The sequence below is a fragment of the Balaenoptera acutorostrata genome, chromosome 1 (genome assembly GCF_949987535.1).
Source record: "Balaenoptera acutorostrata chromosome 1, mBalAcu1.1, whole genome shotgun sequence".
NCBI lineage: Eukaryota > Metazoa > Chordata > Mammalia > Artiodactyla > Balaenopteridae > Balaenoptera > Balaenoptera acutorostrata.
The window spans coordinates 174,891,414-174,918,548 of record NC_080064.1 but is presented as its reverse complement, the minus strand read 5'-3'; the positions used below and the strand labels follow the sequence as shown (position 1 = coordinate 174,918,548).

The following is a 27,135-nucleotide window of genomic DNA, read 5'->3' as shown; positions in this document are numbered from 1 at the left end:
CTGTTCCTGGCTCTGCCATGGACTGCTAAGCCTCTCTGACTCCCAGTCTCATTTTCTCTCTCTGCATTAATTGAGAATGAAAGGGCTGTCCAAGGGACAAGATGGAGAGGAAAGAGATGATGTCCAAAGAAATCCTTGCATTTCTGAGAACGAAAAAAAAAACCTTCCCTATGAAGTTAAACAAAATAATGCATGTAAAGCATTTAAGCTGTTGCCTGGCACATGTTAGGTGCTGAGTAGCTCAGGCAGATGGAGCGTGCAGGAGCTGGGGCACCCACAGAGTCTCAGGGCTGGCTGCAGCAGGGCACGGCTGTCAGAAGAGTGCTTTCCTGACTTTGCCTGCAGGGTACGATTGGTGACATGCCACAGCTCTGAGGAAAGTGACCTACTTGGGTTTTTCTGTATGGACACAGGATTGCAAGAAATTCTCATTTGCATAGAGATGGGGAGTTTATTTTTGCTAGAAGCTGCATGTCAAGACAGAGAAGAAAGAGGCATTTCTTAATAATCATTAATCAGCTGTATCTGAAAAGAAAAAGAAATCAATTGGGGAAATGAGATGCTAAGGAAATGAGGGGAAAAACAATCTCCCTCCACATGGACACACCCAGTAAACCTTGACAGCATTTCCTTGTATCCACCTGCATAAAAGTGACCAGCCCTTTACAAGTGGCAAGGAACACGAAGAGTGAAGACACAGGAGAAGCCCAGGAGCACCCCGTGAGAGGTAAGGCTCGTGTCGTCCTTCCTCAGAGGATTTGTTCATCAACCATCCCAGCCCTCGTCCTTTACAGCTGCAGAGAGGTGACCTGCTGTCACTGTGGATGGCCTATGATATCCCAAGTGCTGGGCATTTTGTAGAATGGGGAGGGGTATTCTGTAGAGAGGCTGAACTTTCCAGTACCTTATTCTCAATAAGAAACAGGGAGAGTGGGAAAGGAGGAAGGAAGAAAGGGAAGGGGAAGGAATCTATTTTTTATTTAAATATGATGATTTTTTATTTTATTTTATTTTTTAAATTTTATTGAAGTATAGTTGATTTACAATGTTGTGTTAATTTCTGCTGTACAGCAAAGTGATTCAGTTATACATATACATATTCTTTTTCATATGCTTTTCCATTATGATTTATCACAGTATATTGAATATGGTTGCCTGTGCTATACAGTAGGGACTTGTTTATCCATCCTATATATAAGTTTGCATTTGCTAATCCCAAACTCCCAGTCCTACCCTCCCCTCTCCCCTTCCCCCTTGGCAACCACAAGTCAGTTCTCTATGTCTGTGAGTCTGTTTCTCTTTAGTGGATATGTTGAATTGTGTCATATTTTAGATTCCACATGTAAGTGATATCGTATGGTATTTGTCTTTCTCTTTCTGACTTACTTCACTAAGTATGATAATCTCTAGGTGAAAGCATGTTACTGCAAATGGCATAATTTCATTCTTTTTTATGCCTGAGTAATATTCCACTATATATGTACCACATCTTCTCTATCCATTCATCTGTTGATGGACGTTTCCATGATGGTTGCTTCCATGTCTTGGCTACTGTGAATAGTGCGGCTATGAACATAGGGGTGCATGTATCTTTTTGAATTATAGTTTTGTCTGGATATATGCCCAAGAGTGGGATTGCTGGATCATATGGCAACTCTATTTTTAGTTTTTTGAGGAACCTCCATACTGTTTTCTATAGCTGCTGCACCAATTTACATTCCCATCAACAGTGTTGGAGGGTTCAAGGGAAAGGAATCTAGCATTTACTATAAACTTTTTGTTCTAGGAACTGTGCTGGGCACTTTAGAATATGTGTATTTTTAATCCTTTGCAGTATTAAATATCTTTTTAAACATAAGGAACACCACTGGTTCAGTGGGATCCGATCAGAAATGTGTTCCTTTTTGTCTGCTGTAAGGAAATCTGCTGGATCTCCAGTTGAGAGCCCAGGAGGAACAGAGCTGTAGGTGGGGTGGTGCAGTGGTAAGGAGAACGGGCCACCTGCCTTCACATCCTGGCTCTGCCACTCGCTGGTCATGTCCCTTGGGCAGGTTTCTCCACCTTGCTAAGTGTCAGTTCCCTCTTTGGTAAAATGGGGATAGAAACAGAATCTACCTCATAGGGTGGTTGTGAGCATTAAATAAGATAATTGTGGAAAATACTTGGCGTGGAGCCCCAGGCACGTGGCATGTATGATAAACGTTAGCTACTACTGTTACCTGAATCAGCCGAGATGTCTGGAATCGTCTCACCAAGCTAAGGGGGACATCCTTTTCTTCCACATCTTTCTCCTCTGAGGCTCCCAGAGGGGGATGAACCGGCAATGCCCCACTGCTTCTGAGAGTTGTCAGAAGAAAAACTGTGCCCCCTTTTAGTCACTTGGCTCTCTAGAAGCACCGTATTTGCCTTTCGAGGGGATAGAGCTCTGGGGAACTCTATAGTCTCCCCTGTCAATGGGGTCTGTTTTCCTGTTTTTCCAGAAAGAGGTTAGAAAAAGAGAAATCATGCTCTTTAACATAATGCCTGCTCTACAGTGAGGTCTCAACCTACACCTGTCCCTCACTGGGAATGATGCTGAGTTAAGGAGAGAGAAGGAAAAATGGTTTTCTAAGCAGGATTTGCTGTTCCTCAGCTTTCTGGAGAAGAGCCTGGGACTCCCGAGGATGATCGGGGTGGGGGGAGGGGAGCGGGGACAGGTGTGGCTCATGCTCTCACACATGCGTGCCTAGAGCAGCTGTAACTATAGTTAGGAGTGGGGGCGTCCACAGCCCCCTCAGCTGGCTTCCTATGCTCGCTGCCTCCCTCTCTTCCACTGCTGCACCCACTACGCTTATGCAGCACACGCATGGCTGGGAATGAGTGCTCAGTCTGCACGTGGAGGAGGCTGGGCAGAGGCTGGTCTATTCCCATGGGTTGCCCTCTGACTTACCTTTAATGCTCAGCTCTGTTTGTGAAACGTGCTAGTGCTGGAGAAAGTCAGAGAAGGAGAACTCAACAGTCTGTACAGTTATGCTTTGGGCACTTTTCTCAAGGTGTGTTACACGAAACTACTGAAAGCGGTCAAATGCAAAGAGGCAGAGAGAAAGGCAGGAGGGGCGCGAGAACTAGAAGAGGCAGCAGGCATCTCAGGTCTGGCCCTGCCTAGAGGCTAGCGAGCTGCAAACCTGTCCCTGGTGCCTGCTGGCTCAGTGGGTGATGGAGGGAAAGCCACCACCTTGCCATCTGTGAGTCTCTCTCTTCACTGTGGCTAATTAGTTATTAGATGCCTCGCACCTCCCTTTCCCATCTTCTCCAGAAGGTGACATCTTCACAGCTGGCTTCAAAGGAATGATTTTAAGCAGATACACAGTAGGGGTTTATAACAAAAGGGTGTTGCCTATTTTGGGGGCAAACATAAAAACAAAAGGTGCTTGCAGCTCTATTTTTTTTTTTTTCCACACACACACACTGTATTTTATTTTTACAAGAGATAAATAGACTGACACCAAGCATTGTACATGGATGACCACAACAAAAGCAACAATGATTGCAATTACCAAACATGAAACACACTCATACTATGTCATAATATTGACATTCAGTCCAGTAATCCTCCACTGTGACAGCTCCTTTACTTTGCAGTGAAAATTGATTTGTATATTCTTTGCCTCTGAGTCCTTGTGGGATTTTTTTTTTTTAATTCGGACAGAAAGTCACAAAAATTATACTCATCCTCATCAATTCACTCAGTCCCATGTAATTAATTTTTTTTTTTCATCTTGATCTTTTGTTAGCACTTTTATGAGTTCATCAGTTTTTCATTAGAGTTCTTGCAGCTCTATTTACAATAGCCAGGACATGGAAGCAACCTAAGTGTCCATCAACAGATGAATGGATAAAGAAGATGTGGCACATATATACAATGGAATATTACTCAGCCATAAAAAGAAACAAAACTGAGTTATTTGTAGTGAGGTGGATGGACCTAGAGTCTGTCATACAGAGTGAAATAAGTCAGAAAGAGAAAAACAAATACCGTATGCTAACACATATACATGGAATCTAAAAAAAAAAAAAAAAAAAAGGTCATGAAGAACCTAGGGGCAGAATGGGAATAAAGACGCAGACCTACGAGAATGGACTTGAGGATATGGGGAGGGGGAAGGGTAAGCTGTGACAAAGTGAGAGAGTGGCATGGACATATATACACTACCAAATGTAAAATAGATAGCTAGTGGGAAGCAGCCGCATAGCACAGGGAGATCAGCTCGGTGCTTTGTGACCACCTAGAGGGGTGGGATAGGGAGGGTGGGAGGGAGGGAGACGCAAGAGGGAAGAGATATGGGGATATATGTATATGTATAGCTGATTCACTTTGTTATAAAGCAGAAACTAACGCACCATTGTAAAGCAATTATATTCCAATAAAGATGTTAAAACAAACAAACAAAAAAAAAATGTGGGCTTCCCTGGTGGCGCAGTGTTTGAGAATCTGCCTGCCAATGCAGGGGACACGGGTTCGAGCCCTGGTCTGGGAAGATCCCACATGCCGTGGAGCAACTAGGCCCGTGAGCCGCAATTACTGAGCCTGCGCTCTGGAGCCTGTGCTCCACAACAAGAGAGGCCCGCGCACCGCGATGAAGAGTGGCCCCCACTTGCCGCAACTAGAGAAAGCCCTCGCACAGAAACGAAGACCCAACACAGCCATAAATAAATAAATAAATAAATAAATAAAATTTAAAAAAAAAAAAAAAGAGAGGCTAAGTTTTAAAAAAAAAAAAAAATGTGCTTTTATAGTTTTTCAGATCTGTTGCCTAACTCCTAGGGCATATTACCAACCCTGTTTTTCCTATTTAATTTATTAAAAACAATGCTTCTCACCCTGTTGAAAAGTGAGCCGTGTTGAGTCATGAGAGTGATTTACACACGAATTTACTCCCTGGGAGTTGGGAGAGCACTGGATCAGCCTCTCTAGGGGTGGAGCGGGGGCAGGGGGGAGAGGGAAGGGCTCATTCAATTGATTAAAAAAAAACCAGAGAAGGAGACACATGCCCCGAGGTCCACAGGCTAAGGTACTGAGTCCTGTTTTCTCGGCTGCCATCTGGCCTGCCCCGCGAGGTCCAAAGGGGAACTCGGTTGGGGTCTCTTTCCTTGCTCTCCACTCTTGGCTGGGAAGCTGACTTCATCCCTTCCTGTAGGACATGCAGGCACAGTGTGTTTCTCTCTGCCTCCTGGGTGCGATGATCTTTCTGTGCTCAGCGCATGCCCGAGGTCTCAGGAGATGTGTGATTTCCTTGGACATGCGCCGTATAGAGGAGAGTTTCCGAGGGATCAAAAATGCCATTGTGAGTAAGGGTTTGGGGTGAAGGTGTGGGCAGGGGGGCGTGCCTCACTTTACATCTTAACCGTGGAGAGCCAGTTCTTTCTCATTACCTTTGTGTCTCTGGAGAATGTGGAGTACTCACTGCTTGTGTCTGTTCTTATGTTTTCCTCCACAGCAAGCTAAGGACACCTTCCAAAATGTCACCATCCTGTCCACATCGGAGACCCTGCACAGCATTAAGGTACTGGCCTGTGTCTGCTCGTTCCTCTATTGCCATTTTTATGGTGAAGTGGCGCGGGGCTGAGGGAGAAATCCTCACCCTGTGTTCTTCTCTTTCCTAACCTCCAGTGAACTCTGATGCTCCGGCTTCTCACATGTCAACTGATGCGTGAGGGCGCGCTCGCGTCTCAGCGACCTTGAACCCCATGGGAGGGTGTTCACCCAGGGAGTGACTGGGGTGCCACACGCTCAAATGGGACAGGATGTCTAGGGCTTAGGCTGACTCTGGAAGGGTTCATGGGGAAGCTGAGAAAATGAGCAGTGACCTAAAAGCTGAGTAGGCTTGGGGTTAGTGGCTAAAAGAGATGGAAGGGTTTGGGGAGAATGGGTATGTAAAATCAATGGATACGTGTCAGGGGACATAGAGGCAACCAGGGGGAATTCCCTGGCGGTCCAGTGGTTAGGACTCTGAGCTTTCACTGCCGAGCGCGCAGGCTCAATCCCTAGTCAGGGAACTAAGATACTGCAAGCCGCGAGGCACGGCGGAAAAAAAATAAAAGAGACAACCAGGCTCGTGGTGTGAGGGACATGAAGGCAAGTGGAAGAGAATGAAGTGGACAAATACGTTGGAGTAAGTTTTACCAAGAACCTTGAAAGCCAGGCCAAAATGGAAACTGGCTGGCCGAGCCCCGGCCTTCTTTTTTTTTCTTTTTTGGCTGCGCCGTGCGGCCATCGGGAGTCCCTGCAGGTTTCTGAGCCAAAGACTGTGTGACCACAAAGTCTTTTAGACAGTCTGGTGATGTTCTTTACAACCGCCGGCTTGAGGCACGAAAGCAGGGAGGGGATCAGTCTACTGGTCCAGAGAGAGGTGGTGAGTGTGTGTTACAAAACAGTTGGCTTACGAGGTGATAATTCACTTTACAGAAGGGGCCACTGAGCAGTGCCTTTAAAAGTGAGCTCCTCCAGTCTTTGTAAGCATTCTAGAAAGATCCAGTTCTTTCAGGCATTTATGTGACAGAGTGTAAGGTACATCCACAAAGACTTACTTTTTCCTTGGGCTTCTCTGCACGAGATAATTCTTCTAGGCAGTATTAGGCCTGATTTATTTATGGTAAACACATGGATCCACTTCCTAAATACTATTCCAGCCAATGGTATAAGAGACTCAGAGGATATGATAGCTGGAAGGGACCCAAAAGGCCATTTGTTCCAAAAGCATCATTTTCAAGTGACCAAATTGACATTTTGGGAGAAAGAATGACTAGTTAGTGGTTGAGCCAGGAATAGACCCCCCCAAGTCTCATGCCTCTGTCTCCAGATTCTTTGTCCTCTCAAGGTCAAGAAGTAGCTGATGTGGCATAAGGAAAGGGGTCAATGAGGATGCAGGTCTTTGCCATATTTCTCCCCTCCCCCTCTCCCCCTCCTTGATAAAACAGAGGTTGCAGCTTTTTGCCCCGTTGGTTAAGGGAATTAGCAGGAGCAGAGGAAAAGGAGGGTTTTTGTGTTGCAAGGTGAGTTTCCACATCAGAAAATCTGCCTGTCGGACCAAGGAGGCTTTGCTGCTTTAAATGCTAATGAAGATAAATGCACCACTGGCTGTAGCCACTTCCCTTCTCAGACTGAGCCATAAATCTCCTGCGCTGGCTCTCAGGGCCGGGTGCAAACTGCTAGAAGGAAACTCTGCCTGGCCATCTGCTTTAAACTGCGCCTGGGGAAGTCAGAAGCTTTCCCTTAGGGAGAGCTGCATTCAGCCCGAGGAGGACTTGCCCAGATGTGTGCATTTCTGCAGCTGTCAGTTTCTATTCTTGCACATCTCAGCTCCATCCAAGTGATCCCTGAAGTTTAAAAAGGACAGACTGGAGGAGAGCTGAGCAGGGTGGCCAGGATAAACACAGTGTCATTACACTGGAAGGAATATGTGCCCAGCATAGGCCTGACATGCAATAGCCATCGAATAAACACATGTCGGTGGCTAGGAGATGTTCCAGAGAGGCCGACTTCAGCACAATGTAAGGAAGTACTTTTCAAGAAAGCTGCTCAGACATTGGTCCTTTCAAAAGGGAGGTGTCTGATGGAAGCGGTTAAGCAGAAGTCAGGGATGACATATTGGAGATGCTGTAGAGAGAATTCTAGTCTCTGACTGGGCTCCATCCCTTGTGACTATCTCCTGGCCATGTAAAAAGAGCGTAAGAACCGCCATCTCTCCTTGGTGCCTTTGTCATAAGTAGCTTTGGTGTGGTTAAGAGGACCCTCTGAGACCAATATGAATTTAAAAAAATGACTTTTAGTTATCTCACTCCTTCTTGCCCCTACCCAAGCAGGCTGCTTTGGTCTCTAAGATCGTAAGAGGAGAGGGCCTCTGGGGCTTTCCCTAATTTGTGTCTGTAGCCCTTAGATGTGTGCTGCGTGACCAAGAACCTCCTGGCGTTTTACGTGGACAGGGTATTCAAGGACCACCAGGAGCTGAGCCCCCAAATCTTGAGAAGAATCAGCAGCATTGCCAACTCTTTCCTCTACATGCAGAAGACTCTGCAACAATGTGTGAGTCACCAGCACCATCTGCTTTCCGTCTGCCCCAGGGAGAGCCCAGGACATGCTGGCCCCAGTCAGTGTTCCGAAATGGATCCGGGACTCAAAGGAAATTCCCTGCCCTGTCGCCCGTGGGAAGAAAGGTTGGGAGCCTCTTCCAGTGGTCCCTCCTTGTCCAGGGCTTTCTCCTCATCAGACCCAGTTTCCTCATGGATAATCTTCCTGTGGTGACCGACTTATGTCAAAGCATCTCTTAGGTGATGCCGGGGCTGGCCTGTGAGAGAGGCATGCTGAGGATTCCGGGCTTATCACAGGCATACCCCTAGTTTCTTGGTCTCTGGCCCTTTGGGGTTTCCATACCAATTAACCTCTGGGTAGTTCCCTGGTATAGCCTCTCCTAAGGATCACCTATTCATTCATTGTGATCTATTAAAAACAAGCCTCACAAATAAAACCAAACCCACACAAACCAACAAAAACTTAGACCAGGAGAAAACCTGGGTTCTGGCCCCATCTCTGACAAAGATTTTCTGTGTAACTTTGTGGCAAGTTACTTCACCTCTCTGTGCCTTGGGTTCTAAAATTGTTAGAAGAGGTCATGACCCCTGTCCCACTTACATTAAGATTCATTTAACCAATTATGTAATTAACTGGCCCAACATATTCATTGAGTGCCTACCTAACACTGTACTGGGTGGTGACACACAGACTTGGAACCTACTCTCCAGGCCTTTCCAGCCCTGGGTAAGTGCAGGGTGACTCTACAAGCAGATCCTACTGCCCCCTTCTGCCTCAACCTGGGTTTACTCACCTGACTCTCACCTTGGGAGGAAGGAGAACTATTACTCCTCATGCGGGAGGTGGCGGTGAGAGCGAGCCAGGGTGGAAAGGTCTTCTGATGGGTGCTGTCTCCGCTTGATCACAGCAGGAGCAGAGGTTGTGTCGCTGCAGTCAGGAGGCCACCAATGCAACCAGAATCATCCACGACTACTACGATCAGGTAAGGCAAGGGAAGAGGATGGGGAAGATGGAAATGGGATGTCGGAGCCTGATTGGGCAGCCTCCTCTCCATTCAAATTCATTCATTTACTCAACAGTATTTATTAAACATCTTTATTGGAGTATAATTGCTTTACAATGGTGTGTTAGTTTCTGCTTTATAATAAAGTGAATCAGTTATACATAAACATATGTCCCCATATCTCTTCCCTCTTGCGTCTCCCTCTCTCCCACCCTCCCTATCCCACCCCTCTAGGTGGTCACAAAGCACCGAGCTGATCTCCCTGTGCTATGCGGCTGCTTCCCACTAGCTATCTATTTTACATTTGATAGTGTATATATGTCCATGCCACTCTCTCACTTTGTCACAGCTTACCCTTCCCCCTCCCCATATCCTCAAGTCCATTCTCTAGTAGGTCTGCATCTTTATTCCCATCTTGCCGCTAGGTTCCTCTGACCATTTTGTTTTGTTTTTTTTTAGATTCCATATATATGTGTTAGCATACGGTATTTGTTTTTCTCCTTCTGACTTACTTCACTCAGTATGACAGTCTCTAGGTCCATCCACCTACTGCAAATAACTCAGTTTTGTTCCTTTTTATGGCTGAGTAATATTCCATTGTATATATGTGCCACATCTTCTTTATCCATTCATCTGTTGATGGACACTTAGGTTGCTTCCATGTCCTGGCTATTGTAAATAGAGCTGCAATGAACATTTTGGTACATGCCTCTCTTTGAATTATGGTTTTCTCAGGGAATATGTCCAGTAATGGGATTGCTGGGTCATATGGTAGTTCTATTTTTAGTTTTTTAAGGAACCTCCATACTGTTCTCCAGAGTGGCTGTATCAATTTACATTCCCACCAACAGTGCAAGAGGGTTCCCTTTTCTCCACACCCTCTCCAGCATTTATTGTTTGTAGATTTTTTGATGATGGCCATTCTGACTGGTGTGAGATGATATCTCATTGTAGTTTTGATTTGCATTTCTCTAATGATTAATGATTACTCAACAGTATTTATTGCAGGTCTGCCCAATTCTGTGTCTGCAAAGAGTGTGTTGGTCTTACCTCATCTGCTAGTTTCCTGGGCTCCCCTTCCCTATCATCCTTCCAGCATTTTCTTATGCCCTCACATATCAGACCTACGTTAAGTTTTGAGGGAAAGCACATACTGTTTAAGATGGGGGTGATAACAGAGGGAGCAAAGATCTCCAGAGAACTGTAAGCGGTTATACATGAAACATGCTACCTGCTGGGTGTCACTGTGGCCAGTAACTGACGTCAGCATCCTGTGTGGTGATGAAGAATAGTGCTTCTCATGTAGGTGCAGATGTTGAATGCACACCTCATGTAGAGGTGGAGTTAGAAGCAGTGTTTCTTACGTGTATCATTTAGAGATTCTGTTAAAATGCAGGTTCTGGCTGGTAGGTCTGTGTTTCAACCACACTCCCAAATTATGACAATGCTTTGAATAACAAGGAGCTGGGGGGTCTGTTCAGACCTCTGCTTCTTTGTGGAGAGGCTCCATAGGATAACATCACAATGGCTGAAACTCGTATTGTTCTTCCTATGAGCCAGGTATTGTTCTAAGCACACTAAATGTATTAACACACTTATTCCTCACAACAATGCTATGAGCCATTATCTGCATTTGATAAGTTAGGAAACCAAGGCACAAACAGGTTAAGTAACTTAACTAAGTTTATATTGCAACTAAGTGATGGAGGTAGGGCTCGATCCCATGCCATCTGGCTCTACAGGACATACTTTTGGATCTTACCGTCTCCTTCTATTCTGCTGAGGAAGAGCTGGAATAAGTCAGGAGACTTGGGTTCCAGTTCAGCTCTACTACCAACCAGCTGTGTCACATTGGGTAGGACACATCCTCAGGGGCTTCAGTGCTTTAATTTGTCCAATGGAGGCACCCCCTTCTCCCTCCCCACTGCTGGGCACCTCTGGGATTGCAGCTTTCTGGGAGAGCAGAAGTACTAAAGCAAACTGATGTGAACGGGAAAGTAAGCAGAACTGCCAGAAAAGCAAGTTGTTTTTTTCTGGGAAATATAGGAAAAAGAAAAGCAGAAAGCAAAGAATGAAGACCTTTTCATTTTGTTTATAAGTTGCTGCCATGATTTAACTGCTTGTTTGTGGAAAGCAATTTAGGCCACCTATTAGGAAAATGATTTGGGGTTTGTATGCCCTGCAGATATAATGGCTGAATAAAAAGCAAACCTCATGAGGACCAGAACATGGGGAAAGTGATTTGAAAACTATGACACGGTCTAGAAAGGCAAGTTCTTATGATGATTTCCATGGTTTCAGTTGGAGGTCCGGTCTGCTGCCATTAAGTCCCTGGGAGAGCTTGATGTCTTCCTAGCCTGGATTGACAAGAATCATCAAGGAACTTCTGCTGCCTCAAGACAAGAAACCTAAGTGTGGTGGATGAACAGCCCCTGAGAGGTTTCCAGTGGGAGACAGCCAACTTTGGAGGGGAGGGAGATGGGGAAAGCTCCATTTTTATGCAAATTAGGTCTTTTTGAGGAAACCTTCCTGCCCATTTGGAATTCTTTTCTCTGGGGCTGAGGTATTGTAGGGGAAAAATCTAGGTTTGAGCACATCTTACCCTGTAGCTACAAGTCTCACTGGCTGGGCCCAGGCTGTCTGATTCCACCTGAAAGTATCCAAGCAGTCTACTGTCATATTTATATGAAATATGTTTGTCGAAAGGTCCTGCAGGCCATCCTGGAGGGAGAGGGTGGGCTTTCCCCTAATTTATTGTGAACTTGTCTATCCCGTGTCTGTGATGTGATCTAAGTGGTATCCTGTAGTGCATATTGTACTGACTGATTTTTTGAATAAACTCTGTTCTTTACCAATTAGTGGAAGTGTCTTCTGATTCAGGGAGAAGGAACCATGAATGGTGACTATTAGAATTAAAAGGGCCTTAAAGAACAGAAACAGATGGGGAAACTGAGACCTAGAGAGGGATAAAAATTTACTCAGAGTCCCAAAGTGAGTTAGTGCCAAGGGTTTCAAACTGGACTCCATCCAGCTCCCTGTCCTCCACATAATGATCAAGAGGATGAACGTAGGGCTTCTGACCATGACTCCGTCTTGCTATCACTCCACTTCTGATCTCTCTTTCTCTGTGTTTCTCTCTTTTCTCTCTGTCTCTCTGTTATTGAATTGGGTCCCACTGCTCTACAAAATCAATACTCACAAATGTTGATAGAAAGGAAATGTGCCTTCAATCAGAATGCTGGCAATCTGGGGAGATGGACTCAGCATCCCCCGGAAACCACCTCCAAAGATTCTGCTCGGACGTGAAAGCTTTTAAAGGGAAACAGGGAAGTAATCTCAGTTTATCACTGAGTTAGGGGGTCAGAGTCGCCGCCATCCCCTACCGTGTGCAGGCTCGTCGACTCCTCCTGATTTTTCTTTAGATGCTATCTTGTTCACACAGTTTGTTCGCAAGATTACTGAAGGGGAAGCTGGGGAAGAGATCTGGTCATCTGTTGATTACCTACTCTTCATTTCTTTTTTTAAAATTAATTAATTAATTAATTAATTAATTATGGCTGTGCTGGGTCTTCGCTTCTGTGCGAGGGCTTTCTCTAGTTGCAGCAGGCGGGGGCCACTCTTCATCGCGGTGCGCGGGCCTCTCACTGTCGCGGCCTCTCTTGTTGCAGAGCACAGGCTCCAGACGCGCAGGCTCAGTAATTGTGGCTCACGGGCCCAGTTGCTCCGCAGCATGTGGGATTTTCCCAGACCAGGCCTCGAACCCGTGTCCCCTGCATTGGCAGGCAGATTCTCAACCACTGCGCCACCAGGGAAGCCCTTCCTATTCTTCATTTCTATTTCTTTGATCTACAGAAAGAATCAACAAGTTAGGCAAAGTGATCAAAAGATTTGAAAGGTGTGCTAGGGAGGAGATGAGTAGAGCACTGGGGTGCCTGGGTTAAGCTCGGTGACAAGACAAAGAAGACAGCTCTTTCCTGCAAAGAGCTTTTTCCTGCCAAAAGCTGCTTACATCTCTTTCTCTCTGTCATTCCTTTCTAGCTGCTCCCAACCTAGATGTCTTTTCTGACCCTAAAATCATCCCGCATGGGTATGTATGTGGGGTTGGAGAGAGGGTGTTTCTGACCAAGGGATAGCTGTCATGGTGACAAAGCTGAATGAGTGCAGCCCAAGTCAGGGGGAATTCTCGGTAGAGGGGTTCTGGCCAAAATGGGCACTAATTTCCAGGTGGTCAGTCCTCAGATGGTTAATGACGATAACAACGGATACTTATTGAGCACCTGCATGTGCCAGGTGCTGAAATAAGTGCTTTACATGTACTATCCTGGGTCACTATCTATACTGTAACTGGCTGGCTGAAGCAACTTTTCTTTATTCCTACCTGGGAAAGAGATTTCACAGAACGTGCTTTAGTGGACAGAGCAGGACCTCTGAAGTCAGACAGACCTGGTTTCCAATCCTATGTGACTTTGAGCGAATAACTTAGTGTCTCTAAGTCTCAATGTCTTCTTCTGTAAAATGGAGATAATAGCACCAGTCTGCAAGTGTTGCTGTGAGCTACAAGTGAGGCGAAGTCCCCGCTAGCCCCAGCAGGGTGGGTGGCTGCACGTGTAGTGTAAAGAGTGCCAAGTCAGGAATCACAGTCTGGTTCCAAGTCTGCCATGACTTGCCCAGGGCAGGTCACTACATTTCTTTGACCCTTAGTTGTCTGTAATGTGGATACTGACCTCTGTGTTATCATTTAAAAGCCGGAGCATTACGATGGCCTAAGAAGCCCTCATATCTGCACACACTGCCTTCCCAACTCCCTTTCCTCTTACTGTGTCCCCTACTTTTTGTCCAGGCTCAGTACCACCCTACCACACTGGCCTACTTCGTGTTTCTCAAACATACCTGTCATGTCCTCACCTTAGGGCCTTTGTGGTTTGTGTGTATACACACATAAGCTAAGGTAGGATTAAAAAAACACTCCACTGTAATGCACGAATGTGACTAATAGACTATTAAGAGGAAGCAAAGTTGTTTGCGGAGGACTCAACCTTCCCAAGGAGACTTGGCTGGATGTCTATACTGAGCTGGCTGGATGATGGCAGGACCAGCTTCATTAGAGCATTTCTCATCTTCTGTGACTCCCCAAGGTGTGCTTCCCACAGACACCTGCGCGGCTTGCACCTCCATCTCCTTCAGACCTTTACTCAAAAGGTATACTATTTAAGCATTAAGACCCCATTTCCGGGGCTTCCCTGGTGGCGCACTGGTTGAGAATCCGCCTGCCAATGCAAGGGACACGGGTTCAATCCCTGGTCTGGGAAGATCCGACATGCCGCGGAGAAACTAAGCCCATGCGCCACAACTACGGAGCCTGAGCTCTAGAGCCCATGAACCACAACTACTGAGCCTGTGTGCCACAGCTATTGAAGCCCGTGCGCCTAGAGCCGGTGCTCAGCAACAAGAGAAGCCACGGCAATGAGAAGGCCGTGCACCAACGAAAAGTAGCCCCCGCTCAACGCAACTAGAGAAAGCCCACGTGCAGCAACGAAGACCCAACTCAGCCAAAAATAAATAAATAAAATAAATAAATTTATTTTTAAAAAAAGACCCCCATTTCCACCTTCAGCCCATCTTATACCCCTTTCCTGCTTCCCCAACATCCTATTTTATTATTATCTGTTTCTCCACTCGAATGTAAGCTCCATGAGGATAGTTCAGTTTCTTCACTGCCTGGCACTTAGTAAGTGTTAAATTCACATTTCATGAATACGTGATCTGGATGCATTAAAACGATAATAACAGCAAACATTCATACAGTGCTTTCTACATGCCAGACAGTCGTCTAAGAAATATACATAATGTAATATATTATGAATATATATTTCATTTAATTTTCATGACAGTCCTATAAAAGTGAGAATGAAATAAAATGAAAAAGGCCCTCTCTTTGAATGTTAACAATACAGATCATTAAACCTTAAGGAAGAACCTGGGCACAAAAGTTAAGTAACACCTGAAGTCGCACAGCTCGTAAGCAGCAGAGCCAGGCTTCCAATCCCGGCAACCCGGTTCCAGGTTGAACTTTAATGTCAACAACAGTGTACAGGTGTTGAGCACTTATTATGCACCAGGCACCGAGGTGAAAACTACTTTCGTTTTCTCCTTTCCTCCTCACGATAATCCTCTATGGGAAAGATTATTAACAACCCAATTACACAGATGATGAGGTCTGAAGTTTAGCGAGGTTCAACAGCACACTGAGGGTCACGCAGTTAGTTGTGGAACTGGGATTTGTTTAATTAAACAAGGAGACCGTTACCCTTAGGTGGCTGTAATGCCCTGGTGAGTCTGTGTAAGCAAACCAAAATCTAAGCACGTAAACGCTTCAAGGTTATGAAATCAAAATGCTAAGGACCAATCACAAACACCCAACTAGGCTTTAAGCTGTAGCCAATCAAATAGCTTCCTTTCTTTGCTTCCTCACCTTGTCTATATATGTCCTTCCAGGCTTCTGATCGCAGAGAGCTCCTAACCACTTCCGGTTTGGTGCTGCAGATTCCAGTAGATTTTTGCTCAAATAAAATGGTAAAAGAATTTTAATATGCATCAGTTTATCTTTTAACAATACCCAACGCAGGTGTTCTACTCCACCTTGCACGCATGGTGGACAAGAGAAGAGGAGCTTTACTGGCATAAGGAGCTGTACCTGCAGGAAAGAAATATGTTGTATCAATGGTTGTAAAGTAGAGGAGGAGGAAATGGAGCAGGCGAGGGAGGGGGAGGAAGCACTACTGACGGAGAAGCCCCACCCCCATATCTCCTGCCTGCTTACTTCACTTTCACCACTTTGCTCGTCTACCTGTCCTTGCTCTCCTTCCAGACTTGAAGAATGTGTCCTGGCTCTTGTGTAGTCCACAGAGGGCCTGGCACAGAGTTGTGCTTTTTGTTCTTGGTGTTGTTATTTTTTGTTTTTGTTTTCACAGAGGTGGTGCTTCATAAATACCTGCTAAGGATCCAAGTATAAAATTCACTCCCAAACCATACCTTCTGAGTCCTTGATTAGCCCCTAGGAGGAGCCCTTGAGAAATCTAGGGCTCATCTTCCACCGCTCAGGTGCAAGGGGAGGGAATCCGTAGCTTGTGGCAGGACCATGCGGGTACTTTATGACCTCACTTAAGTCTCAGAGGAGCTGAGGAGGTTGTAGGTCTCATCCCCATGTGACCAGCAGAGGCATCTGAGGCTTGGGGAGGTGGGAGGACTTGCCTGAGGTCACATGGCTGAGGGATGGCAGGTCCAGAAGGTGAATCCAGGTCTGATCTTCCTGGCTTCAGTGCTCCCTCCCCTTGCTGCTGGGGGAGCTTGTTTTGTTTGGGCCAAGCTCTCTAACCCAGAGCCCAAGTTGCTACACTGGATGCCAGCAACACAGATCTTTAAACCCAGGTGCATAAAAAGGGGCCTGGACTTGCCGGCAACAAGCCTGTGAAGTTACACACAAATTTATGGACCAACACAGAGCAAAGAAGCAGAGGCTGACTTCTGAATGTGTCACAGGATATTTCTGGCCCAGACGAGTCTGGGCTCCGCCTGGAGGACATTCTATGCCCCTTCCATCTTCCAGAGCAGATCACTGACAGCCACACAGGCTCAGGGCAGCCTATCTTTTGGAACCACAGACTTGCCCAGAAGTTTGATCAAATGGGTAAGAGGGTAGGTTTGTGTGAAATCCTGGTCCTGCCATTTATTGTGTGATCTTGGGCAATATACTTAACCTGAGCCTCCCTTACCACATGTGCACAAATTAAGGAGATAGCTGCCTCATGGATTGTTATAAGGATTCAAGATACCATTTACAGTAGCTGTGTAGTAGGTGTAAAGTAGGTGCTCATTAAAATGATGGTTGTTACTATTTAGTGATTTTCAACTTTTCTAATCTTATTTCCCATAAAACACTGTTGTTTTCGGAAAGGCTTCCTCTTACTGTTTTTTTTTTTTTTTTTCCACACACACACACTATTTTATTTTTACAAGAGATAAATAGACTGACACCAAGCATTGTACATGGATGACCACAACAAAAGCAACAATGATTGCAATTACCAAACATGAAACACACTCATACTATGTCATAATTTTGACATTCAGTCCAGTAATCCTCCACTGTGACAGCTCCTTTACTTTGCAGTGAAAATTGATTTGTATATTCTTTGCCTCTGAGTCCTTGTGGGATTTTTTTTTTTTTAATTCAGACAGAAGGTCACAAAAATTATACTCATCCTCATCAGTTCACTCAGTCCCATGTAATTAATTTTTTTTTATCTTGATCTTTTGTTAGCACTTTTATGAGTTCATCAGTTTTTCATTAGAGTTCTGAAAATGCTTATTCATTCAGTTCAGCAGTACAGTCAGTTACCAGAAACCTGTACTTGTCAGAGTCTTTTCCATGAATTTCTTGAAGATGAAACCCTTTTATAGGAACATATTTGCAAAATCATCAGAGTACACCCAGAACTGTCTGTAAATGACAAAAGACTTAAAAATGACCATGGTTAAAGATTTGATGAAAGTTCATAATAATGCAGTTGACAAGAAAATTAGTTATTTCTGAGATATACATTTTAAAGTAATAACTAGGATTATTACTTATAACATTATACCAGAACATATAAGATTTTTAGAAGTTTCCTGTAATGTCTGAAACATTTATATTAACATATTTCCATACATATTTCCATACAAATACAAATATAAGATTTTTAGAAATTTCATGTAATGTCTGAAACATTTATATTAACATATTTCCATACAAATAACCCAATGAAAGTTTAGTATTAGTTGTTTTGTTTGTTTTTTTATGCTGCAGGTTCTTATTAGGCATCAGTTTTATACACATCAGTGTATACATGTCAATCCCAATCGCCCAATTCAGCACACCACCATCCCCACCTCACCACAGTTTTCCCCCCTTGGTGTCCATATGTCCATTCTCTACATCTGTGTCTCAACGTCTGCCCTGCAAACTGGCTCATCTGTACCATTTCTCTAGGTTCCACATACATGCATTAATATACGATATTTGTTTTTCTCTTTCTGACTTACTTCACTCTGTATGACAGTCTCTAGATCCATCCACGTCTCAACAAATGACTCAATTTCGTTCCTTTTTATGGCTGAGTAATATTCCATTGTATATATGTACCACAACTTCTTTATCCATTCGTCTGTTGATGGGCATTTAGGTTGCTTCTATGACCTGGCTATTGTAAATAGTGCTGCAGTGAACATTCGGGTGCATGTGTCTTTTTGAATTACGGTTTTCTCTGGGTATATGCCCAGTAGTGGGATTGCTGGGTCATATGGTAATTCTATTTTTAGTTTTTTAAGGAACCTCCATATTGTTCTCCATAGTGGCTGTATCAATTTACATTCCCACCAACAGTGCAAGAGGGTTCCCTTTTCTCCACACCCTCTCCAGCATTTGTTGTTTGTAGATTTTCTGATGATGCCCATTCTAACAGGAGTGAGGTGATACCTCATTGTAGTTTTGATTTGCATTTCTCTAATAATTAGTGATGTTGAGCATCTTTTCATGTGCTTCGTGGCCGTCTGTATGTCTTCTTTGGAGAAATGTCTATTTAGGTCTTCTGCCCATTTTTGGATTGGGGTGTTTGTTTCTTTGATATTGAGCTGAATGAGCTGTTTATATATTTTGGAGATTAATCCTTTGTCCGTTGATTCGTTTGCAAATATTTTCTCCCATTCTGAGGGTTGTCTTTTCGTCTTGTTTATGGTTTCCTTTGCTGTGCAAAAGCTTTTAAGTTTCATTAGGTCCCACTTGTTTATTTTTGTTTTTATTTCCATTACTCTAGGAGGTGGATCAAAAAAGATCTTGCTGTGATTTATGTCAAAGAGTGTTCTTCCTATGTTTTCCTCTAAGAGTTTTATAGTGTCCAGTCTTATATTTAGGTCTCTAATCCATTTTGAGTTTATTTTTGTGTATGGTGTTAGGGAATATTCTAATTTCATTCTTTTACATGTAGCTGTCCAGTTTTCCCAGCACCACTTATTGAAGAGACTGTCTTTTCTCCATTGTATATCTTTGTCTCCTTTGTCATAGATTAGTTGACCATAGGTGCGTGGGTTAATCTCTGGGCTTTCTATCTTGTTCCATTGATCTATGTTTCTGTTTTTGTGCCAGTACCATATTGTCTTGATTACTGTAGCTTTGTAGTATAGTCTGAAGTCAGGGAGTCTGATTCCTCCAGCTCCGTTTTTTTCCCTCAAGACTGCTTTGGCTATTCGGGGTCTTTTGTGTCTCCATACAAATTTTAAGATGATTTGTTCTAGCTCCGTAAAAAATGCCATTGGTAATTTGATAGGGATTGCATTGAATCTGTAGATTGCTTTGGGTAGTATACTCATTTTCACAATGTTGATTCTTCCAATCCAAGAACATGGTATATCTCTCCATCTGTTGGTATCATCTTTAATTTCTTTCATCAGTGTCTTATAGTTTTCTGCATACAGGTCTTTTGTCTCCCTAGGTAGGTTTATTCCTAGGTATTTTATTCTTTTTGTTGCAATGGTAAATGGGAGTGTTTCCATAATTTCTCTTTCAGATTTTTCATCATTAGTGTATAGGAATGCAAGAGATTTCTGTGCATTAATTTTGTAACCTGCAACTTCACCATATTCATTAATTAGCTCTAGCAGTTTTCTGGTGGCAGTTTTAGGATTCTCTATGTATAGTATCATGTCATCTGCAAACAGTGACAGTTTTACTTCTTCTTTTCCAATTTGTATTCCTTTTATTTCTTTTTCTTCTCTGATTGCCGTGGCTAGGACTTCCAAAACTATGTTGAATAATAGTGGTGGGAGTGGACATCCTTTTCTTATTCCTGATCTTAGAGGAAATGCTTTCAGTTTTTCACCATTGAGAATGATGTTGGCTGTGGGTTTGTCATATATGGCCTTTATTATGTTGAGGTAGGTTCCCTCTATGCCCACTTTCTGGAGAGTTTTTATCATAAATGGGTGTTGAATTTTGTCAAAAGCTTTTTCTGCATCTATTGAGATGATCATATGGTTTTTTTTTTTAAGGATTTTCTTATTTATTTATTTATTTATTTATTTATTTTTGGCTGTGTTGGGTCTTCGGTTCGTGCGAGGGCTTTCTCCAGTTGCGGCAAGCGGGGGCCACTCTTCATCGCGGTGCGGGGACCGCTCTTCATCGCGGTGCGCGGGCCTTTCTCTATCGCGGCCCCTCCCGTCACGGGGCACAGGCTCCAGACGCGCAGGCTCAGCAATTGTGGCTCACGGGCCCAGCTGCTCCGCGGCATGTGGGATCTTCCCAGACCAGGGCTCGAACCCGTGTCCCCTGCACTAGCAGGCAGATTCTCAACCACTGCGCCACCAGGGAAGCCCCCGATCATATGGTTTTTATTCTTCAATTTGTTAATATGGTGTATCACATTGATTGATTTGCATATATTGAAGAATCCTTGCATCCCTGGGATAAATCCCACTTGATCGTGGTGTATGATCCTTTTAATGTGTTGTTGGATTCTGTTTGCTAGTATTTTGTTGAGGATTTTTGCATCTATATTCATCAGTGATATTGGTCTGTAATTTTCTTTTTTTGTAGTGTCTTTGTCTGGTTTTGGTATCAGGGTGATGGTGGCCTCATAGAATGAGTTTGGGAGAGTTCCTTCCTCTGCAATTTTTTGGAAGAGTTTGAGAAGGATGGGTGTTAGCTCTTCTCTAAATGTTTGATAGAATTCACCTGTGAAGCCATCTGGTCCTGGACTTTTGTTTGTTGGAAGATTTTTAATCACAGTTTCAATTTCATTACTTGTGATTGGTCTGTTGATATTTTCTGTTTCTTCCTGATTCAGTCTTGGAAGGTTATACCTTTCTAAGAATTTGTCCATTTCTTCCAGGTTGTCCATTTTATTGGCATAAAGTTGCTTGTAGTAGTCTCTTAGGATGTTTTGTATTTCTGCGGTGTCTGTTGTAACTTCTCCTTTTTCATTTCTAATTTTATTGATTTGAGTCCTCTCCCTCTTTTTCTTGATGAGTCTGGCTAATGGCTTATCAATTTTGTTTATCTTCTCAAAGAACCAACTTTTAGTTTTATTGATCTTTGCTATTGTTTTCTTTGTTTCTATTTCATTTATTTCTGCTCTGATCTTTATGATTTCTTTCCTTCTGCTAACTTTGGGTTTTGTTTGTTCTTCTTTCTCTAGTTTCTTTAGGTGTAAGGTTAGATTGTTTACTTGAGATTTTTCTTGTTTCTTTAGGTAGGCGTGTATAGCTATAAACTTCCCTCTTAGAACTGCTTTTGCTGCATCCCATAGGTTTTGGGTCATCGTGTTTTCATTGTCATTTGTCTCTAGGTATTTTTTTATTTCCTGTTTGATTTCTTCAGTGATCTCTTGGTTATTTAGTAACGTATTGTTTAGCCTCCATGTGTTTGTCTTTTTTACGTTTTTTTCCCTGTAATTCATTTCTAATCTCATAGCGTTGTGGTCAGAAAAGATGCTTGATATGATTTCAATTTTCTTAAATTTACTGAGGCTTGATTTGTGACCCAAGATGTGATCTATCCTGGAGAATGTTCCGTGCGCACTTGAGAAGAACGTGTAATCTGCCGTTTTTGGATGGAATGTCCTATATATATCAATTAAATCTATCTGGTCTATTGTGTCATTTAAAGCTTCTGTTTCCTTATTTATTTTCATTTTGGATGATCTGTCCATTGGTGTAAGTGAGGTGTTAAAGTCCCCCACTATGATTGTGTTACTGTCGATTTCCTCTTTTATAGCTGTTAGCAGTTGCCTTATGTATTGAGGTGCTCCTATGTTGGGTGCATATATATTTATAATTGTTATATCTTCTTCTTGGATTGATCCCTGGATCATTATGTAGTGTCCTTCCTTGTCTCTTGTAACATTCTTTATTTTAAAGTCTATTTTATCTGATATGAGTATAGCTACTCCAGCTTTCTTTTGATTTCCATTTGCATGGAATATCTTTTTCCATCCCCTCACTTTCAGTCTGTATGTGTCCCTAGGTCTGAAGTGGGTCTCTTGTAGACAGCATATATATGGGTCTTGTTTTTGTATCCATTCAGCCAGTCTATGTCTTTTGGTTGGGGCATTTAATCCATTCACGTTTAAGGTAATTATCGATATGTATGTTCCTATGACCATTTTCTTAATTGTTTTGGGTTTGTTTTTGTAGGTCCTTTTCTTCTCTTGTGTTTCCCACTTAGAGAAGTTCCTTTAGCATTTGTTGTAGAGCTGGTTTGGTGGTGCTGAATTCTCTTAGCTTTTGCTTGTCTGTAAAGCTTTTGATTTCTCCATCAAATCTAAATGAGATCCTTGCCGGGTAGAGTAATCTTGGTTGTAGGTTCTTCCCTTTCATCACTTTAAGTATATCATGCCACTCCCTTCTGGCTTGCAGAGTTTCTGCTGAGAAATCAGCTGTTAACCTTATGGGAGTTCCCTTGTATGTTATTTGTCGTTTTTCCCTTGCTGCTTTCAGTAATTTTTCTTTGTCTTTAATTTTTGCCACTTTGATTACTATGTGTCTCGGCGTGTTTCTCCTTGGGTTTATTCTGTATGGGACTCTCTGCGCTTCCTGGACTTGGGTGGCTATTTCCTTTCCCATGTTAGGGAAGTTTTCGACTATAATCTCTTCAAATATTTTCTCTGGTCCTTTCTCTCTCTCTTCTCCTTCTGGGACCCCTATAATGCGAATGTTGTTGCGTTTAAAGTTGTCCGAGAGGTCTCTTAGGCTCTCTTCATTTCTTTTCATTCTTTTTTCTTTAGTCTGTTCCGCAGCAGTGAATTCCACCATTCTGTCTTCCAGGTCACTTATCCGTTCTTCTGCCTCAGTTATTCTGCTATTGATTCCTTCTAGTGTAGTTTTCATTTCAGTTATTGTATTGGTCATCTCTGTTTGTTTGTTCTTTAATTCTTCTAGGTCTTTGTTAATCATTTCTTGCATCTTCTCAATCTTTGCCTCCATTCTTATTCCGAGGTCCTGGATCATCTTCACTATCATTATTCTGAATTCTTTTTCTGGAAGGTTGCCTATCTCCACTTCATTTAGTTGTTTTTCTGGGGTTTTTTCTTGTTCCTTCATCTGGTACATAGCCCTCTGCCTTTTCATCTTCTCTGTCTTTCTGTAACTGTGGTTTTTGGTCCACAGGCTGCAGGATTGTAGTTTTTCTTGCTTCTGTTGTCTGCCCTCTGGTGGTTGAGGCTATCTAAGAGGCTTGATGGGAGGCTCTGGTGGTGGGTAGAGCTGACTGTTGCTGTGGCGGTCAGAGCTCAGTAAAACCTTAATCCACTTGACTGTTGATGGGTGGGGCTGGGTTCCCTCCCTGTTGCTGTGGCGGTCAGAGCTCAGTAAAACCTTAATCCACTTGACTGTTGATGGGTGGGGCTGGGTTCCCTCCCTGTTGGTTGTTTTGCCTGAGGCAACCCAACACTGGAGCCTACCCGTGCTCTTTGGTGGGGTTAATGGCAGACTCTGGGAGGGCTCACGCCAAGGAGAACTTCCCAGGACCTCTGCTGCCAGTGTCCTTATCCCCACGGTGAAACAGAGCCACCACTTGCCTCTGCAGGAGACCCCCCAACACCAGCAGGTACGTCTGGTTCAGTCTCCCCAAGGGTCACTGCTCCTTCCCCTGGGTCCCGATGCACACATTACTTTGTGTGTGCCCTCCAAGAGTGGGGTCTCTGTTTCCCCCAGTCCTGTCACAGTCCTGCAATCAATTCCCACTAGACTTCAAAGTCTGATTCTCTAGGAATTCCTCCTCCCGTTGCCGGACCCCCAGGTTGGGAAGCCTGACGTGGGGCTCAGAACCTTCACTCCAGTGGGTGGACTTCTGTGGTATAAGTGTTCGCCAGTCTGTGAGTCACCCACCCAGCAGTTATGGGATTTGATTTTACTCTGATTGCGCCCCTCCTACCGTCTCACTGTGGCTTCTCCTCTGTCCTTGGACGTGGGGTATCCTCCTTGGTGAAGTCCAGGGTCTTCCTGTCAATGATTGTCCAGCAGCCAGTTGTGATTCTGGTGCTCTCGCAAGAGGGAGAGAGAGCACGTCCTTCTACTCCGCCATCTTGGTTAATCTTACTGTTTTTTTAAACTAGCAAGTGAGACAAGGCAAACTGTGCTGCCTTCCGGGCCTGCACCTCCAGGAGGCTCTCAGCTGAGCCCCCTCACAGGGGTGCTTGCAGTTTCTGTGCGGCCAGCCAGGCTCCAAGCAGCCTTCCTGATTCTCCTGTTACTCAGCCCACCCCCTGAAGGCTCTTCTGCCCGTACCCTTCCTCTGTCACAGACTCAGGCCAGTGTGAAACTCTTCCCTTGACTCTATCTGAACCTTGCTTTGTTCATGCCTAGCACAATCCCTGTTGCGTCCAAATCACTTGATGTCCCCTGCAGCTGTGAACAAATGCCTCTGCTCAGTGGCAGAAGACAACTGATCATTCCTGGAGGTAGACTCAGGGGTCAGCAAATCATGTTTGGTCAAGGAGTTTCGGGGAGGATGTATTCTTAAAAAGTTATTATGAGTTATAGAGATAGTATATACTTGTAGTTCTGTTACGGAAAGATATTCAATTAGCCCAGTCTCAGGCCTCTACCGTGGAACCACCGTCAGTGGAGATTGAATGTTGTGAAAGAGACATTTTCTGTGCAGGCACAGGCTTGATCCAGGCACCAGGACGGGGAGAGGGTTCAAAATCCAGCTTTCATACCAGGAGATAAGTTTGACTCAGCACGCCTTTGGTCTGGATGTCTCTCTCTGGTCACTTTCTAGACGCTCTAAGAAGACTCTATGCCTCAGTTTCCTTATTTTGGAAAATGAAAGGAAAAATCATCCCTACCTTAAGGGTTGCCTGAAGATCAAGTGAGTTAATATTTCACGAAGTACTTGGGGCCTGGCATGCGGTAAGCGCCATAAACGGACAACAGAAGAGCCTGTGGCCACGTTCTGCTGGTGTCCTAGCTCTACCCCAGCCTAGACTTAACTGCCCAAGAACCATAGTCCCACCGCCAGGGCAGAAACCGCCTTCTTCCTGCTCCTTCCTATTCACCTCCACCCCCATCCTCATTTGTGTTCCTGGGACCCAGAGTGATTTTCCAATTTTTGACAAGTCAGAGACATCTTGGCGTCCATCTCCTCTCTCCAGACTGAGCTCCTCAGGACAGCTACTTTGTGAATGGCTGCACTCAGTAAATAAATATTCCTTGAATGAATGAATGCATGCATGCCACAAAGGCAACCCCAGCTGTCCTCTAGGCAGCTCACTCTTGGCCTCTTGGAGGAAGCCTACGGCTTTGCTGTTTGGCTTTAGGAATCTCTCTGGCTTCCTCTTATCCTCCAGGACATTCCTTGCTAATGTCCCCATCTCTAGCCCATAGCAAAGATTCAGTTTTCCCCTCTGTCTGGCCTCCCTGGCTTGGGTTTCGATTTTGCCCAATTGTTGTTTTAAGGTCCTTAACTCAATGTCCTGAAGCCTGAAGCATTAGTGCCTCCCATTCCACTCCTGGGCTACCAGCCCTTTGGCTATCATGCTAACCTGGACCCCAGCTCTCTTGGGAGCCATGTGGTCCTGCGGCCCTGTGGGTGGGGAGAAAGAACTCAAGAAGTACCAATTTTACCTCCTCTTCCTCACCTCCTCGACACCTCTAAAGCATCCCCCACACCTAGCCCAAGAAGAGCAGGTGTACTCTACATGAGGTACCCCTGAGGCAGGGTGCAGACGACATCCCTCTGTGGTCACACATGGGGTGGTGGGATTATGCCCGGGTGGCTAGAAGTGGTGTATTGTATGAGAGTTGTTGGCAATCAGAGAGCTCAGTCTCTCTTCAGGGAACTAGCACATGAAAAAGTGCCTTGAATTTAGTTAGGGAAACACATCAGTAAGCAATTCTGTTGAGTTCCTGGGATGCATGTGATGGTATCTAGATCCTGAGCAGCTTACCAAAGGAAAACACTCACTGATTCTTCAGAAATGAAAAGTTTCAGAGTGGAACGTCCTCAGGTTGATGCTCACAGTTCATTGCATTGTGACTCTTTTCAACCTTTTTTTAATACCTACCTCCCTTCCCTACCCAACACCCACAGGAACACCATCCTCCAGGTACCAACGGGCTCTCTGGCCTCAGGAAGTTTGTTGCAGCTTTTCTTACTGTAAGGAGCAAGGGTCCTTCTGCTCCTGTCACAGTCTCTCCATCCCCAAAGCTCATAAATTATTAGTTCTTCAAAGTGTTGCTCAAACTGAACTTTCTCCAAGAAACCTTCCCAGAGATACTCCTCATCCCTCAGAAGTCATCTCAGCACTCCCTTCCCGCAATGCCTATGATGAACCAGAATTGTTCCAGGGAAGTCCTGGTAACAAACACTCCATTATCCCTATAAACAGCCTCATTCTTCTCAGACTGCATGTCACAATTGGGGAGATATGGTTGCCATACCCCTGGGCCTTTGCATCTGCCATTAGAGCAAGGGCTATTAACCTTTCGTGTACCATGACACACCAGCAAAGCCTATGGACCCTACTCAGAATAATGTTTCTAAACGCATAAAATAAAATATATAGGATTGCAAAAGAAACCACTTTTATTAAAATACAGCTATCAAAATATGGAAATGACAATGGGTATTATATAATAAATGTGCTTCTTTATTAATGCACTAATTAAGATCTAGCAGTGGGCCTACAAATTACTGACATTTCTAAGTCGTGAAGATTGTAAATATGTTGAGATATCTGAAACGACCATAATGGGATACAAAATATCTGTGATTTCTATCAGTGACAAAGTCACAGGCACCATTAATACTACTGTGGTCTGTATTTGTTTCCTATCCTTTTAATAAAAAAAAAAAAAGTTAAATTTTGATTAGAGGTTATTGAAAAGATAAGATGTGGCTTTTTCCCATCTGCCTTCTGCCAGATTGGGAACTCCTACATTAGAGCATCTGTTCCCCTCACCATGCTCTGAGGTCCTCTGAGAGGTCCCAAGAGACCAAGCCTGTTCCTTCTGGCATTCTTGGGTCATC

General features: G+C 44.1%; 1 protein-coding gene across 1 annotated transcript; it reads left to right on the top strand.

The window, feature by feature from the left end:
* Positions 1-320: 320 nt before the first annotated feature.
* On the top strand, positions 321-11,887 carry IL19 (interleukin 19). Its single transcript, XM_007171564.2, has 6 exons — positions 321-727; positions 5,178-5,324; positions 5,478-5,543; positions 7,910-8,062; positions 8,976-9,050; positions 11,373-11,887. The coding sequence occupies exons 2-6, from the start codon at positions 5,181-5,183 to the stop codon at positions 11,481-11,483; spliced, it is 549 nt and encodes a 182-aa protein (XP_007171626.2). The 5' UTR covers positions 321-727; positions 5,178-5,180; the 3' UTR covers positions 11,484-11,887.
* The last annotated feature ends 15,248 nt before the right edge of the window (positions 11,888-27,135 follow it).

Coding starts and splice junctions, on each gene's coding strand:
- IL19 (XM_007171564.2), top strand. CDS start 5,181: ATGCAGGCACAGTGTGTTTCTCTCTGCCTCCTGGGTGCGATGATCTTT. Junction 5,325..5,477: donor GAGGGATCAAAAATGCCATT/GTGAGTAAGGGT, acceptor TTTCCTCCACAG/CAAGCTAAGGACACCTTCCA. Junction 5,544..7,909: donor AGACCCTGCACAGCATTAAG/GTACTGGCCTGT, acceptor TTGTGTCTGTAG/CCCTTAGATGTGTGCTGCGT.